The sequence below is a fragment of the Cavia porcellus genome, unplaced genomic scaffold (genome assembly GCF_034190915.1).
Source record: "Cavia porcellus strain 051 isolate PalLab524CR breed Dunkin Hartley unplaced genomic scaffold, mCavPor4.1 scaffold_9, whole genome shotgun sequence".
Classification (NCBI taxonomy): domain Eukaryota; kingdom Metazoa; phylum Chordata; class Mammalia; order Rodentia; family Caviidae; genus Cavia; species Cavia porcellus.
In genome coordinates this window covers 18,931,282-18,947,793 of record NW_026947492.1, presented here as the reverse complement: position 1 = coordinate 18,947,793, position 16,512 = coordinate 18,931,282, and the positions used below count along the sequence as shown (strand labels likewise).

General features: G+C 57.4%; 1 protein-coding gene across 4 annotated transcripts; it reads right to left on the bottom strand.

Annotated features, from left to right (window-relative positions):
• Positions 1 to 110: 110 nt before the first annotated feature.
• Positions 111 to 16,157, bottom strand: Robo3 (roundabout guidance receptor 3). Of its 4 annotated transcripts, none has more exons than XM_023566183.2 (28): positions 15,795 to 16,144; positions 11,879 to 12,205; positions 11,457 to 11,614; positions 10,829 to 10,949; positions 10,595 to 10,733; positions 10,175 to 10,302; positions 9,804 to 9,928; positions 8,449 to 8,620; positions 7,983 to 8,188; positions 7,679 to 7,760; positions 7,214 to 7,379; positions 6,841 to 7,007; positions 6,200 to 6,321; positions 5,818 to 6,043; positions 5,514 to 5,635; positions 5,109 to 5,280; positions 4,797 to 4,982; positions 4,149 to 4,172; positions 4,025 to 4,067; positions 3,722 to 3,864; positions 3,263 to 3,457; positions 2,998 to 3,136; positions 2,626 to 2,838; positions 2,114 to 2,265; positions 1,898 to 2,008; positions 1,559 to 1,720; positions 950 to 1,134; positions 111 to 367 (listed from the first exon to the last, which is right to left on the bottom strand). In XM_023566183.2, exons 1-28 carry the CDS (start codon positions 15,955 to 15,957, stop codon positions 356 to 358), a joined length of 4,161 nt encoding a protein of 1,386 aa, XP_023421951.2. In that variant the 5' UTR covers positions 15,958 to 16,144; the 3' UTR covers positions 111 to 355. The 4 variants fall into 4 exon arrangements, with proteins under 4 accessions (XP_023421951.2, XP_063112065.1, XP_063112067.1 ...); XM_063255995.1 differs by lacking the exon at positions 15,795 to 16,144 and adding an exon at positions 14,971 to 15,193; XM_063255997.1 differs by lacking the exon at positions 2,626 to 2,838 and having other exon boundaries at positions 15,795 to 16,157.
• Positions 16,158 to 16,512: the final 355 nt, after the last annotated feature.

The window sequence follows — 16,512 nt, the reverse complement described above, 5'->3', positions numbered from 1 at the left end:
TTTTGATGGGCGTTCAAGAGGACACAGAGACAACTTATGAGCACTGACCTACCAAATGGCACAGCCCCCTTGGTGCCAGCTCACCACACGAGACAGACAGACATCCAAGGTTTAGGTCAGTCCGTCTTTATTGTCTCTTATACAAACAGGTCTCAGTCAGAGCGAGATGCAAGGGAAAGCACTAGCTTGATGACTTCCAAACCAACTGAAGCTACCAAGGCCAAGGGGCTTCACTGCATCACTGCAGGGGGACAGGACTCTTCCAGCTCCTCCAGGTTCATGCTGTCATTCACCAGGGGAGGGCCCCCGCCCCCTCCCAGGGAGGCTCTCTACGGTCTCATTACTTCATCAAGGGTCATCTTGGTTCCTGGAGACAGAGACAAAAACAAGCTGGCTGATTTGTAGAGCTCTGGCCAGGGCAAATGTGTCAGAGGAAGGAATCAAGTCTCTCTCCCAGTCCAACACTCCAATGACTACCCAGTCCACTCTCTAGGTTGAGGCATCTTGTCTTCTTCCTTTTCTTATGTATTTATTTATTTGTTGTTTTTTGTTGTACTGATGATTGGGCTCAGAGCCTCTCCCAGGCTGGCCAAACCTTTTTTAAACTTTTATTTTGTGGCAGTGTCTAAGGTGCTCAGGCTGGACTCAGACACGTAGTCCTCCTGCTTCAGTCTTCCATGTGCCTAGGATAACAGGCATGCATGCATTCCTACACTTTTCAGAGTTCTACAGGACTCTCTCTTTCTCTCTCTCTCTCTCTCTCTCTCTCTCTCTCTCTCTCTCACACACACACACACACACACGCATACACACGCATACACACACACGCACACTGAGTCTCCTTTTGACCCCTTCCCCTGTCTCTTTTGTACCTCTCTGTTTTCAGTCACCCATTGGCCTGCCCTCCCTGGCCTTCCACTCGCATTTCTCTGTGGTCTCTGGTCCCCACCTCCTGGCGTTTCTGTCCTGGCCTTTGGCTGTGGCTCCGGCTCCGGCTCCGGCTCCGTCCAGGGCCTCGAGAACCCCGAGAGCTGCCAGAGCCCCTAGAAGAGTTGCTCCCAGCTGTGGAACAGGTGCTGGTGCCTTGGCCTCGGGACAGGAAGCTTGGTCTGCTGCACGGGAGCCAGGCCCCTTCTGCAGTACAACAGAGGAGTGTGGCTGGGCCCGGGCAAGGGGCACCATGTCCCTGCTCACCACTGGCCATGCTAACTGCCATCCTAGTGCTGGGAGGTGACTGAGGGGCAGGCACTGGCCTTGGTCATGCTGAGTGCTGAGGAGAAGTAGAGTGCCCAGGATATGGCCTTGACATAAGGGGGCTCAGAAGTATGTGGGGAGCTCCCGAATGGAGAGAGCCCTGGGGAAGAGCTCCCACACCCCATTCTCCTCTTGTCCTAGGTTTCAGCCCCGAGATAGGACATATCCTGGATTTGGTCAAAGACAGCTGGAGAACAAGAGTCTTTGACATTGACCAGACACAAGAACCCAACTAAAGGTGAAGGGTGATTTGGATACCACCAGGACCAGCCTTCAGTCTCCCCCCATCACACGCCCTCCTTACCCTCCTGATGGGGGCCGCTCTGGGTCCCGGGGGGCACGGCCTGCAACACTCTTCTTTCCCCACTTCCTTTCCTCTCCAAGGAAGACAGGCTGCCTGCCGCTCTCAGCCCCAAGGTCCACCCCACCTCCTCCTCTGGTGGTGGCAGGGGCGGGGGAGGCAAGTCTGGGGAGAGACGGGTTCTCAGCAGGGTCTCACCTTCTGCCCACCTTCCTTCCCTGACACCAGGAGGCTGCAGCTCAATGGCCCACAATCTGGGTCCGCCTGCTCAGCCCCCAGAGCTCATCCTTGATCTCTTCCCTCCCTCTCTGACCCCATCTCCCAGACTCAGGGTCCCCTCACCCCCGGGACTGCGCTCCCTCCTATAGGGAAGAGCCTTGGGCTTTTTTCGGATTCGGGCACGGGGTCCTTGAGGCGGAGGAGTCATCTCCCCAGGGACCTGAAGGGCTCTCCCTGTAGCATCCGAGGATGGAGAGAGGTCAGACAAGAGAGGTCAGGTGAGGGGTAACAAGCTTGAGGGGTCCGGAGAGAATGGGCCAAGTGAGGGTCCAGACTCACCTGGGGTGCTGCTGGTAGTGCTAGGGATGGGGCTGGGGCTGAGGTGATGGGAGGCTGTGGGGCCAGCACCCAGGCCAGTGGGCCTCCCTTCGTGGCTACTCAGAGTGGGCTGGGAGACACTGAGAGGGGAACTTGGCCCAAGGGGTGCCCTCCTGCAATGACATGAGGCCTCTGCATTTGTTCGGTTCACAAAAACTAAGAACTTTCCAGGCACTGTAGCAGACATCAGCCTAATACTCAGAAAGACAAGACAGCCCACTGTCCCACAAGGCCTCCCCAGCCAGGGGAGCTGGACAAGGCCGTGTTTGAAATGCCTTGGAATGCTTGCACTCAGTCCAAGAGCGAGCCTGAAGAGAATGCGAGACTTTCTCAGCCTCTGCTTCCTTCCCCATGTCACTCCGCCCTGACACATCCTGAGACCTCTGCATCCGGATTCAGCTATCCACCCACCCAGGCACTGAACAGGGATGGGCAGAGGGCTTGTGATGTGTGAGGTCTGCACACCTCCCTACCTGGGCATCTGATGGAGATGGGGGATGTCACTGGGGGGCAGGGGAGGGTCAGGTGGTGAGGGGGTAAGAGTGGCTGTGGACTGCTGTCCATAGGAGGGTGTAGGAGAGGGGCTTTCCCCTGGGGATGGAGCCATCCGGCACCCTCCACTGGAGCTGAGCTCAGTCAGGTGGCTTCTCTCAGGCATTGGTGGGCACCACTCTTCTGACTCTGAGCTGGGGGCAAAGAGCAGGAAAGGAAAGGAAGGGCCAAGTGGTTCCCATACCTACCCCTTGGCCTTTCCACTGCCCCCTTCCCTTCCTCTACCGGCGCCTGTAACCCAGAAGGCCTCGGTGGGTCCCCACATGGGGCACTGCAGCAGGCAACGTCCTTACCTGCCCTCCATCTCCTCCTCGGGCCCCTCTGGGCAGCCCAGTTCACAGGAGGGAGGAGGTGGTGGCAGGCCTTCTGCCCAGTTCAGAGAGGGCATCTGCACAGCTTTTCCTAGAAGCTTCACTTTGCCTCCCCGCGCCCCTGAGGAGAGTAAATTAAAGATAACGGGCAAGAGCCAAAGATGAGATAAGTCGGAAGGAAGTGCTCAGCGAGGTGTCGGGTACTCTGGACAGGGCTAAAACTGGGGTGTAAGCAACGGGGTCATACCACCATCCCCCTGACTCCATTCAGGAGGAGCATACTGGCTCCAGGTGCCTGGGTCCCCAGAGGAGTGCTGGGGGAACCCCCCGTGGAAGGTCTGCAGCTCCTCCCCTGCTAAGTCAATGGTGCTGTAGACGGATGCCTCGGCAGCCGCAGCAGTGCCCCGGGCGGTCTGGGCCAGGTACAGGGAGATTCCTGCTTCTGAGGAGGAGAAAGAGGGAGCCCGAGGGAGGAGGCAGGGGGCGGAGACAGAAACGCACCGCACTACCGGAGAATGGAGCGCAAAGGGGGACCTCAGAGGATCGGCTTCCTCCAGCACCCCAAACCTTCCGTGACCCAAAGCAAAGGTCAGGTCTGTCCCCTGATGCATAGTCATCCAAGACCAACCTCAGGAAGACTGGGGCTCTTTCGTTTCCCCCAGTAGGCGGGGTAGGGGTGCGGGCTGAAGGAATTAGAATTTCTCACCATTGTAGTATCTGTCCTCCGGGTCGGGGTTGCTGGGGCAGCAGCTTCCCCTGGGTTCCTGGGCTGCGGGGCTTCCGGAGGAGGGGTGGGGCCACGAATCTGCCAGCCAGGAGTAGGGGGCGGAGCCGAGGCCTATGGGTGGCCTGGGGTCGGGGGAGCAGGTGAGCGTTGGGAGTGAACCCCTCAGTAAGGTAAGGGAGGCGCGTCACAGCACAGGGGTGCCGGGTGGAAGGCAGGGGGCCTGCAGAGGAAGGCATGGACTCGATGGAAGCGGTCACCCCGGAAGGCAGCTGGGAGAATTACCTGGAACTGGCTCCAGAGAGGCCCTCCGAGTGTGGGAAGGACACTGGGGAAGAGGAGGGGGAGAACCAGTGAGAGAAGGCCCCGTACTGGGGGCCTGAACCCCACGCAGGCAGAGAAGGCTTACCTGCAGGCGTGTAGGCAAAGGAGGCTTCCGAAAAGGAGCCCGTAGGAGAGAGGAGAAGAGAATGAGACCCGTGTGCCTGTCCACCCCGTTCCAGTCCCACGTCTACTGTACCAACCACGTCGGAACGCAGGTCCCCGAACCAAAGCTCCCCAAATAATTCCTGTGTGTAGCCAGGCCCGGAAACCACTAGCCCCGAGCCCTCGGCGTCTCTCCAGAGATGCCTCTCACTAGGGAGCAGCAGGCATCAGGTCGCCGCCTGGCAGCCGGCCCTTCGTGCCGTCCGGACCCCAGTCCACAGTTCACTTCCTGGGACCCCGACCATCTCCTCGGGCCAGGTCCCGCGCCCTCCCCTGCCGGAAGGGGCCTGCTACTGGGACTCTGAGCTGGGATCCCCACTCCCCTCCCCGGGCTTCTTAGCCGCGCTTTTGCCCTTGGCCTCAAATCCAGGTGGTGCCCAATCTTCATCTGCCCTTAAACCCCAGCCACGCCTGGCAGCCCGGGCGCCAGCCCTCCCCCACCTCTCCCTCTCTCCCACGCCTCCCTCACCTCTCCCCTCCCCCTCCCCCCCGTGGCTGAGCGCGCCCCCTCCCGCCGCGGGCCCCGCCTCCCCGCCCTGCGGGCGCCCCCCCAACCCCAGCTCGCCCTCACCGGCGTAGTGACTGAGCTCTTTGCGCTGCTTCTGGCGCCGGTAGAGGGCGGCGCAGAGCCCGAGCAGCAGCGCCCCGCAGGCGGCGCCGCTGCCCGCCAGGAAAGCCGGCTCCCGCAGCACCCGCGCCAGCCGCTCCGCCGGCCCCCGGCCCACCTCGAGGCCCGGCTCCAGTCCCGGCGGGGATGCTGTGGGGGGGCAGAGAGGGCAGGGGAGGGCCCGAAGCCCGGGTGCTGAGCTGGCGCCGCTGCCCCGGCCCCGCAGGCGCCCGCAGCCTCCCTGCCCCGCTCGCCCGCGCCCACCGCCCGACTCACGCAGCTGCACCGACACCGGGGCGCTGGCCACGCCCACGCCAGCGCTGGTGGCCGCCGCCACCAGAGTCCGGTAGAGCAGACCCGGCCGCAGTCCCCGGAGCGTGGCCGAGCGAGCCCAGCCTGCCGCCGACCGGTTGAGGTGGAAGCGGCTGTCACTGCCCAGGCACCAGATCTGGGGAGGTGAGGACCGCGATCAGAGGCAGGGATGCGATCTGACCCCGCGGGAAACTGAGGCCTTGAAGAGCAGCGAGAGCTCAGCCAGGCGTTCCTCAGCCTGCAGACCACACCCGGAAACCCGGTCCTGGTCCGGGGCCAGCGCTGGGCTCCCTCCACACAAACCCTGGCCGAGTTTGTCCCCCCATCCCCACGCACACACCCAGTCCCTCCTCCAGCCCTGCGCGGTACCTGGTACTCCGTGATGGCCCCGTTTTGCTGGGAGGGGAGTGGAGGCTCCCAGGACACAGTGATACTGCTGTTGCCGTCACCCCCCAAGGCCACCGTCACTCCCTGGGGGGGACCACTGGGTGCTGGGCCAGGGTGAAACATGACCAGGACACCGACAGTCAAAGTAGGCTGCTCCACTCTCCCCCTCTCTGCTCTTAGACCCCAGAAATCCAAGAGGCAGCCCTCTCTCCCTGCCCTCCCCGCAAATGCCCATTGCAAATGCCCATCCTCTCCTCTCCCAGTATTAGTTCTGTGGCCACCTTACCCTCTTCAGGAACGCTCCAGGTCACAAAGGGGCTTTCAGGCCCTAGCCCCTCGTGGCCATGTGCTTGCACCTTGATCTGGACTTGGGTCCCTGGAAGAAGTCCTCTTAGCACAGTACTCTGCTGGCTTGGGGTCTGCAGATCTAGCACTGTCCAGCTCCCCCCATCAGGGCCTGCTACCCTCCAGGACACCCGGAAGCCTTGTACCAGTTGGACTGGGCCATCCACCTATACAGGACAGGAGGCAACCAGAGGGCAGGCTGGGGCCACCTGCTCCTGCAGGCCCAGCACTTCCCCTCACACCTCCCCTAGCCACTCACCTCCCTTCCCCATACTCGTGTCCCCTTCTGTCGCCCCTTAATCTCATCCCTGTGCCACACTCACAGTCCAAGACACCTGCAGCGTCCGGGCTGCAAGGACTCTGGGCTCCTGCATTCTCACAGCCACTTCAGCCAGGCCCTGCTGGCCTCTCCATGGGTCCTCCACTGGCCTGGATGGGTTGCTGTCTGTTGATCAAAGAACACGCTCAGCAGGGCCACCAAGGACAAGGAGACAAGCCTGAGAATGAATTTGTGCCCTACCTGTACCCTGCCTCACTGACCGTATTACTCAAGAGTCTGACTGAGGTGGCCAGAGGAATCGTTTGCAGAGGTGGGCCTAGGCTTCAGCTATCAAGAATGTTCTCTCCACATAACTACACTGGCCTCCTTTGAAGGCCTTGGGTCCTCATTTTCAGAGTGAAGATGACCCCCAGATCCCTTTAGTTTTTTTTTTTTTTTTCTTCTCCCTTCTAGTCTTAACAGCCATTATCAATGGATATAAGGCACAGAAGTGAACAGCTACCAAAATGAACGTCTACCCCCTCTTCCTCTCATCCCCACCATGAGGGTGATACATGACCTCCTATTCCAGGGTAGGCCTAGCAAAGGAGGAAAGGAACCTATGATCTTCCAGTGTCATGGTTTGGGGAGGGGAGTCTGTGCATATTATATGTCATCCCCACAGCCCCGGGACTCTGACTTTACCCTTGGTGCGGACAGGCTTAGACACAGGACTGGGTTCACTGAGGCCCCAGGCTCCCACAGCTCGTACAAGGAATAGGTAGATAGTATTGGGTTGTAGACCGCTGACCGTGTGTGTCTCCAGCTGCACACCATCTGCCACTGTCCGCCATGTGTTCCCAGCTGCTTGGCTACAACAGCAATGAGGTGACAGGGTTGTCTAAGCCAAGAACCCCCCACTAATCTACTCCCCCTCACCCACTGTCTGGGGTACTTACTGCTTCTGCACCTTGGGAGAGGGAACTGGAGAATCCCTCCCCACAGCAGCAAAGACCCAAAGGGCACATGGTGCCCTCCTTTTAACTGTCCAGGTCTGCATTCAGAACTTCCTCCATACCTGAAGGCCTCTATCACATAGGAGGTGACTGTGGCCCCAGCCTGTGGATTGGGCTTCCAGGTCAAGGTAATGCTGCTCTTGGTGATCTCAGTGACCACTGGCTGAGAGGGAGGCCCCGGAGGGGTACCGTGTTCTGTAGGGGGATCTAGAGATGCTCCCCAATCTTCTGCAGTGGTAGATAATCAGTAAGTAGAAGGATGGGGAAAAGATGGCCCAGTGTACCCCGTCTCCTTCCCAGAGGAGCTGTGGAACTGTGGCAGTGGTGAAGGTCATAGGGCAACAGAGTATACACTACCAACACCTACACATATCTGCCTCCCACGCGCACCACTCCTCCTCATCCCCAAAACTGTGGCCATGGCATTTGGAAGATAAAATTAGCCTGGGGCTTGGAAAGTTACTGATTGCGTTTGAAAGATTTGGAGAAAGGTGCCAGCAAAACAAGGGCATGAAGAAGAAACTCACCCTGCTTCCTGAGCCAGCCACCCCAGGTGGCCTCCCCTATGGAACTCCTGGCCACACAGCTGTAGAAGCCCATGTCCGTCTCCTGTAGAAGAGGATAGAGTGCTGGACACTGGGAGTGCAGCAACGTGGGGTGAGGGGATGGAGGCAGCTAACAGAAGGATGAAGAAGATGCTGGATACTTTAGAAAGTCCAAGAGAGCAGAGGGGTAGAAACAGGCTTAGAGGTCCAGGGGGTACTTACTGGAGTGGGGGATGTGGAGCAGATTGCCATTCTCAGTCACAAGGGCCCCAGGAAAGACACTCACCTGCACTCTGGCAATGTACAGAGTGCCGTTGGCCATTAGGCTGAACTGAAGGTCATCCCCCTGCAGCCACTGCCCATCCTTCTTCCATTGGACTCTGGGCTGAGGGCTCCCAGACACTCTGCATGGCAGCCACACAGAGGAGCCGAGAGCCAGGGTCTGATTGGCTGGTCCCTGGAGGATGACGGGAGGCAGCCCATCCAAAGAGGCTGAGAGAGGAAGAACTTGGGCATCTCAGGGGAGGAGTCTAGGGTCAGGCAACCAGCCCCTTATCCTCACTGTCAGCTTTCTTCTGTCTCCCCACTGCCTGGTGATCCAAGGGAGCCTGCAACCATTCTGTTCCTGGTTTCCGAACTTTAAGGACTTGCCCCAAGAGCACCCTCCACCCCGCCACGCTTCCAAGAGAAACTGAGCTTTTAAGACCACATCCTTTCAGATGATGGGTGCAGCCCTGTCTTTGAGCAGATACCTCCTTTTATCTCCAGCAGTGCCTTGGCCAGGATGCTGCCAGCCACACTGACAGCCTGGCACACATAGTAACCAGCATCCCCACTCTGCACTTCAGTGATGTTGAGTTGGCCTCTGGGAGAGACTGAGATTCGTCCCGTGGGCTGAAGTGACTGATTAGGGAAAAGCAGGACCTGAGACAGAGCAAGGAACCAAGAAAGGCGATGAGCAGCTAGCTGGGCAGGGAGCATCCCCCAAGCCTGTCTGTCCTGGGATCCACACAATTCCAATGGTTTTGGCTTGCACTGCCCCCAGCCGCTGAAGAGATGGTGGCCTATTTACAAAAATAAATTGTGTTAGACTATTTTGGGGACAGCTTCCTTCTGTGACTTTCTAATTGAGAAACTGAACAAACCTGAACTTTAGTTTCTGTAAATTGGACTCTTACAGGGTAGTTAAAAGGATTAAATGCCTTTCTTGTTGCTGTCTTTCTTTAGACAGACACACAGAAGATAGAGAAGCAGGTTTGGGTCTCTGAGTGACACCTTTTCCCACCTCTGTGATCATCATTGTCTTCATTCACGTGATAATCTATAAAATACACCAGTTGCTGGTGCTAGAGAAGACACTGGAAACTTATGGCTGTGGATTTGGGAGAAATTTGTGGGTTGCCTGGTTTTCCAGTGAGGGAAGAAAATCAGATTTATTTTATTATGCCGACCCTGTTTCCTAGTAGCAAAATTCTTATCTTTCTCTAGAGAGAATTACTGATGTATCCTCAATGAGTGTTCCCCAGTGAGTACACAGAGCTCAGAGGAAGGGGACAACTGTGAGCTTCCTCTGGTACAGGGAGGTACACATAGGAAGAACAAGTAATGTTCCAGTTAAAAACTTGGTTTCCAGCTGGGGATTTAGCTCAGTGGCCTAAGTGCCTGCCTGGCAAGTGCTAGGTTGTGAATTTGATCCTTCATATCAAGAAGAAAAAGAAAAAAAAATACTTGATTTCCAGAGGATTAGGTAATGCCCAAAAACCAAGGCCCAAAAGGCCTAGGGGAGGGGATCTAATTGGACTTGTTGCATCCCTGGAACATTTTTGTCCCAAATAGGAAGATTCTCCACAGATTTACCACTCATGTGTGCCCCTTACTACCTAAACATATTACTGTATTATTTGTGATTTTTAGAGGGTATCCAATGCTCTAGGTCTTTTATATCCATTTTCCTGGATTAATCCTCCCAAATAACCTGCAAAGATTTCTAGTGGGTAGGACACCAAAGGTGACACAGAAGCCCTGGGAGAAGTTTCCAGAATGTAGAGAGGGGAAGGTTAAGACACAAAGGAGAAGCTGGTGGCAGGACAGTGGACTGGTCACCTACTTGACTCCCCTCCTTTTGCCAGAAGATGGCAGGCGGGGGATTTCCTTTGGTCTCACACTGGAAGACCACGTCATCACCAGGAGCTGCCATCTGGTCCTGCGGCTGGGTTACCAACTGGGGTGGGACTGGGAAGAGGAGGAAGAGAAAGGAACAAGGACTCAGGAGAATCAAGAGCGGAGAGTGAGGGTGCAGGAGAGAGAAGCCCATGCCTAGATTTTGCATAAGCCTGTGTAAGTGTCTCTCCTTCCCTAAGTCACAAGTGTCCCACCCACATTTGGGCCGTCCTTTCTGCCTCATTCTCCTCCACTCCGGCCCATCTTCCACCTCCGTCACATCACCCTTGCTGCCCAAGTCCTAGGTGGAGGCCTCACCGTGAACGCTGAGGGAGCCGGAGGCTTCCACTCGGCCCACGCTGTTCTCTGCCACGCAGGTGTAAGTCCCTTCGTCTTCGGCACGCACGCGCCCAATCCACAGGCTGTGGTCACTCCGGATCTCATACCTGCTCCACTCCCCGCCCCCAAGCCAGGTTGGCCACAGCCACAGAGCCCTTCTCTGTCCCTCAGGACAGATGCCAAGGTCAGAGGATGGAGAGGCAAAGCGGGACTCAGTACAGAAAGGCAAGGCAGGACGCCGACATAGTGGGGACTGCATAGGACAAGGAGCTCAGGCCCTGGGGAATGGGCGCCGAGGTCCTGTGCTCTCAGGTGGGAGGGGATCTGTTTTCCAGCTTTCTAGGGCAGGGTCCCCCCTTGAACTACAGGGGTCTAAGGTAGAAGGAAGGAGCTTCTCACCTGCCTGTGGGCAGCTCCCCATCCTCCTTGCGCCAGCGTAAGTGAGGCGGGGGATCTCCCTGTACCTCACACAGGAAATTCACTGGGGCATCAGCCAGGACCACCTGGTTTGCTGGTTTGCGCAGGAATGAGGGGCGCTCTACAGAGTGGGAGCCAGCCAGCAGTCAGGGGGCCTGCACAGCTACCTCCTCCTGGGGCTCACCACCCCCATAAGTCCAAATTCCTGGTGCATACCCAGGACCACAAGTTGAGCTGCCCCGCTCTCCCGCTCTCCTGCCATGTTGGAGGCCACACACACATACATGCCGGCGTCACTCTTGAGTGTGTGTGACATCATCAGCTTCCCTCCACGTATCTGCAGGGTAAACATGGTAACTTTGGTCCTTTGTAGCCACCAAAATATGTGTGTGTGTGCACGTGTGTGTGCATGTACAACATTTATTTGTTTCTCATAATGAGCCCATGAAAATAACCAATGAAGTTGAGCCAAGTATCAGATGTGCCATCCCTGGGATCTCTCCCTCTTCTCCTTTAATTCTTTTTTTTTTTTTTTTTTTTAACTTTTTGGCTTTTTGAGACAGGGTATCACTATGTAGCCCCAGCTGGCCTTGAACTCGAAGTGATCCTCCTTCCTCAGCCTGGCACGACAGATATGTACCTCTTTCCTTACCTTTCTTCCATCAAGTCTACCCTACCCTTCTTGTCTCTCATTCGACAGCTGGCTCTCAGCTTCTGACCATCTGGTGCCCTGCACTCAAGTCTCCCACAATGGAGGCACCAGGACATTATTCTCAGGACCCAGGTCCTTTACAGGCCTCTTTTGAGACCATGTCCAGACCACAGCCCATGGTCCCACTCTCACCGTGATCCTTCCCTCCTCTTCCTTAAGCCTTGCACTGTCTTTCTTCCAAGTCACAGAAGGCTCAGGGTGGCCCCTGGGGGGCACACATTCCATTACTGCTGGCTCCCCCACTGCCACCACCGCGTTCCCAGGAGATTGCCGGAAATCTTCACGGAGGACTGAAGAGAGAGAAGAGCGTCATGCGGGGAGAAAGCAGAACAAACAGAGTGTGATGTGCAGCAACTTGGTGATGACACACAGTAAGCATTGTCTCCGGAAGGCGATCTTGCCCAGGTTTCAAAAGCCCAGGTCCGAGTCAGACCTGGCCGGGGTATGAATGGACCTTGGAGACCAAAAGTGGCGGTTCCGAGAATGGGAATAGGTTGAGACCCCAGAGGCTGGCTCTTGGGGGTCTACTCCAGGCTCTGGAGGCGATCTCTCACCTGCCACCTCCAGAGAGGCGTTTCTGCTGGCAGCGGCCCCGAGGTAGTTGCGTGCCACACACGTATAGATGCCCTCGTCCGGCCGCGCGCGGCGCCCGTGCACGATGCGTGGAAAGAAGAGAGCACCACTGGGCAGCAGTAGGCGGTGCGCGCGTGGGTCCTCGCGCGCAGTGGCTACACGCGCCCCGTTCTTGTACCACTCTATGTTGGGTCGAGGACGCCCCTCAGCGCGACACGGCAACGTGGCCGGCTCCCCGCGGGAGACCAGCAGATCTGGTGGCTGTTCCACAATGCGCGGCATGGCATCCTCCGGCTCAACCCTGGACACTGTTGCAGAGAAAGGAGAGAGCTCAGGCCCAAACTCCAGAGGGAAACACCTCATCTTCCAAGCTTTGTCTGGAGCTCAGGGTCTGCCTGCCCACCCTCTTCCTCTGCAGGCTCTGATATCTCCCTATCTACACTTTCTTGGGTTGGAAAGAAGAAGCCTAAAACAAGATCTGTAGAGAAATCAAGACTCCGACTCCTAAATGGGCTTTCTGGATCACTGAAGACAGCCTCTCCAGCCAAGTGTAAATGAGGAGAGCAGCCAGGTACGGTGATTACCCCGCCTGTTCTCACCTACCCTGTTCGCTGAACAATCGAGCACAGCACTCCAGAGACACCACGTTCTTTTTACCCCTCTCCACATGGACCAAAGAAACAAACAACATGGTTGGCCTTGTATCTCTTATAAAAAAGTAAACCATGAGTGATCAGCCTGGGGCCCGAGACTGGAAGGAAGGGCGCTTCACCTGGCCTGTGCTACACCCCAGTTAATGACAGCACTTCAGAGGTCCTGTGAGGTCCTGGGGACTGAACACAAATGGGAGTAGACATGTGGGTAATGCTCCTTTTTCTGAGAGGAGCAGTGATTTTTTTTTTTTTTTTGTCTTTTTCATTTTTATCGGTACCAGGGATCGAACTCACGACTGCCTGCTTGCAAGGCAGGCACTTATGCCACTGAGCTAAATCCCTAGCCCCTAGGAGCAGTGATTTCAACAGCTTATTGGACTGGTTGATGTAGCCAACAAACACATCCGGGAAAAAATTTCCTCTAGGTCTGTGCTTCACGGAGGGGTTGGTCTGCATAGTCTGTCCTGCCTCTCCCTAGGCCTATGGACAGCCTTTTTCATTCCTGTGGCACTGTTTGGGATTCCAGAGCTGGTTAAATATTGTGCTCACTCTGTTATCTCTTAGGTTTTGTGAGCAAGTACACAGCTGGTGTGAAAATGTTGATGTTTATTCTAAACATGCAATACAAATTGAGAACTTAATGCTTTATTTTGATATTTCATGTTCCTGTTAACTACACATTGTGTCATATAATAAGAACCTCTGACAAAGTAGTAAGACCAGCCAGATGTCAAGTGTGTCCCATGAAAAGGCCAGAAATCAAAACACGTGTGCCGTCAGTGCAGGCGATACATGTATATGGAGTGTGCTGTGGTCGAGAAGGTCACTGTAGGCGTGATACTTGAAGATTATTTTTTTAGCTGGGCATGGTGGTGCCCTCCTGTAATCCCAGCAGGAAGCTGAGGCAGGAGGATTGTTGCAAGTTCGAGACCAGCCTGTGCTTCAAAGTGAGCCCAAGGCCAGCCTAACTGCATAGTGAGACCCTGTCTCAAAAAGACCAAAAAAAAAAAAAAAATTATTTTTGTAGCATGCCATTGGTTGGTATTTTCATTGCAGCATACATAGGAATTTATTTCTGTTATTCTTTTTTTAGACTTCGTACACCAAAAACTAGTCGATGTTGAAAATTGTGATGGTTTCATTTAAACACTCAAATATTTATGCTGAGTTTTTGTGTTTTTTTTTTCTGAGTTTTTTAATAGTATAGTACCTTTCCTACCTAGGGTTTTTTTTTTTTTTTTGGTATCGAGAATTGAACTCAAGACCTCACACTTTTTAGGCAGGCGTCGTGCGGACTGAGCCATACCCCCAACCCAATAAATGTTTTAAGAACAAAAAAAAGTACTGTACTCAACTTTTTCAGCCCCCTCCAGGAGAATTTATAACCCTTATGCACCAGTAGGTGCCGCTGCAGCTTCGGTAATCTGATGTCCTTAACCTCAGACAACCGGGCGCGTGTGTCCCCCCCCCCACCCCCCCCCGCCGCCCGCTCCTCCCACCTTGTTCCCAAACCCTCAGCGAACTCTAGCTTCCAAACTCCGAGTGGGATCAGATTGGTTTCCTGCCTCTCCTCTTACAAGTTCAGCGCAGACAAAGCTGGACAGACTGCCGCGAGCCGGCGCCGCCCTGGATTTTATTTAACCTGCTGGGGAAGAAGGCGCTTCCTGCATCTTCTCCCTCCTAAGTGCAGCGCTCTGCCGCTTGCTCGCGTCTTCTAGGCCTTCCCGGCGAACCCCAATTCGGCCACACTCCAAGGGGAGCCCCCCCTCCCCCGCAGTGGTTGCAAACACCCAAGGCTGGAACTTCCTGAACTTTTTAGACTTCCTGGCTGTCTAAGAACCGGGCAAATTATTTTAACTTCTCCGAGTGGCAGTGTCTTTATCTCCACTGTAACGTGAGGGTCCAAAGCCCAACACGGATGGAACGCCCTTGGGGACGAGGTCTTTACATACTACTGCGCCCAAAGGCTCCTCCTCTCCAGCTCGCCCGGCCTCGCCCCGGCCCCGCGCTCCTGCGTGACTGCGGGAAGGGACGGAAGCAGGGTGTGCGCCGTGACCGCGGAGACTTTGCTTCCTGCTGGTTCGCACCATCGTGGTCCCACTCGCCTTCCATCCATTTGCCTCAGGGGCAAAACGTGGCTATCCCATCTCCCCTGTGCCATACCCACTCAAATGACACGCGTAAACGAGCCGCCCGACGACGCGCAGCGAAAACCCCGTGGAAAGGGCAGGCGAGGGGGCGCGTGGCTCCGGGACGGCGGCAAAAAGGGGTCTGCGCGCACCCTCGTGGGAATCCTCGCGGGTGGATCCTCGCAGAACCCCGTCTCATGCCCGTCCTCTTCCTCCCGCCTCTTCTTACAGCGCCACGCCCTCCCGCTCAGCCCTGGCCCCCGATTCCGGCGGACACAGCTGCCGACTCACTTTCCCTGGAATTTCTTCCTTGTCACTCCTGTCTCTGGAGAGGCTTCAACGGCGGCCTAATGAATAGCTAATGGCCATGCTAATGGGGCTCCCGGGCTCCTCCCCAGCAACCTGGAGCGCCCCGCACACCGACGCGCGTAGCGCGGAGCCTCCTTTCTCGATACCTCCGAGTCCCCGGTGCAGGGCTCGCTCCTGCGCGCGAGCTGAGATACCGGGGGCTGCGGCGGGGAGCGCCTGAAGGAAAACCCCGGGAGAGGCGCCCCGGACGCGGGGGTTCCGGCGCGGCCGGCAGGCTGCGCGGTCGGCGCGCACCCCCTACCGGCGCTGCACAGTGCCGGGCCTCCCCGCCGCGCTGGGGGAGCGCGCTCCGTCTCAGCCGTTTATTAATCACGGTAACGAGCGGTGACGATCTCGCCGCCGGCACTGCGCGCTCGCCGAAGCCCCGCCGGGGTGCCCGGCTGTGAGTTCCACCGCACACACAAACTTGGAGCTAAGTTCCCTTGAACCTGTCGCTGCCCCGGGCCCCTCGGTGACAATACACTTACCACGCTGACTTCCCCACCCCGGGGCAGGGAGCGTCCTTGGAAACCACCTACCTGGGTGGATCTGCGAGCGGCCGGCTCACCCCAGCCCCGCCGGCCCTCGCGCCCCGCGATGGCCCAGCCAGTGTCGGCTTCTCCCGGCCCGGTGCGGGCGAGGAGCCTCTGCCTCCCGCGGCCGCCGCACCCCACCCTGGGGCTGCTCTTGGGACCCCTTCCCGGGCAGGCGCCGCCTCCCTCCTCGGCCCCAGCCCGGGGCCCGCCGTGCCCTCCCGGGGGTCTCACCGTTGACAGCGGGGTCCCCGGGAGGCAGCAGGCTGTGGTTGAGCGCCGCCAGCGAGGAGTTGAAGCCGCCGAAGAGCAGTTCGCTGGAGTTGGAGACGTTCCCGGCCAGGGAGTCCGCGAACAAGTTCATCTGCAGCAGCGTCTTGAGCAGGTAGCGCAGCATGGCGCGGCCCGGCCCGGCCCGGGGCGGGGGGCTCGGAGCCCAGGCCCTGGGTCCGGGACCCGCGGGCCGGGAGCCGGGCGCCCCTCCACAGCCTGGGCGCGCCGCCGCAGCCACGGTGCCGCTGTGCTCCGCGCGCCTGGGTACGGCCGGCGTCCCGCGCGCTCCGCCGCGCCGGTCCTTCTCTCCACCCCCCAGCGCCGTGTCCCGGGGGAGCGGGGCGGGCGGAAGGCAGGTGCCTGGCCGCCGATCACGGCGTAATTAAGGGCTTAATCCGCCTCCCTTCAAGCTCCCACCCCCGCCGACGGCCACTAGCAGGGCAGGAAACCAGAGTCGCCCAGCGCGTGCGTTGGAGTCCCCGCCCAGCACCCCTTGGCCCCACGTCCTGTTCTGGATGCAGCGAGAGAGTTTCTCTCCTTTCTCAAAGCACCCAAGACGAGTCTGAGACGGTCAGACTGTCCTGAGCTACTTTAGAACACGAATTTCTCCTCTTTTTTCCTGGCCCTAAGGGAAACTGAGGCAAAATGCAAGCAGGTGCTCTTTTAGCAAAGGCGTGGC

Bases quoted from the DNA above. Each gene is read 5' to 3' on its own strand.
- Robo3 (XM_023566183.2), bottom strand. From the start codon at position 15,957: ATGCTGCGCTACCTGCTCAAGACGCTGCTGCAGATGAACTTGTTCGCG. The intron at 11,615-11,878 runs GTGAGAGATCGC...CTCTCTCTTCAG, and splicing joins CGCCTCTCTGGAGGTGGCAG to TCCTCCGTGAAGATTTCCGG. The intron at 10,734-10,828 runs GTATGCACCAGG...CCCACTCTGTAG, and splicing joins AGCTCAACTTGTGGTCCTGG to AGCGCCCCTCATTCCTGCGC.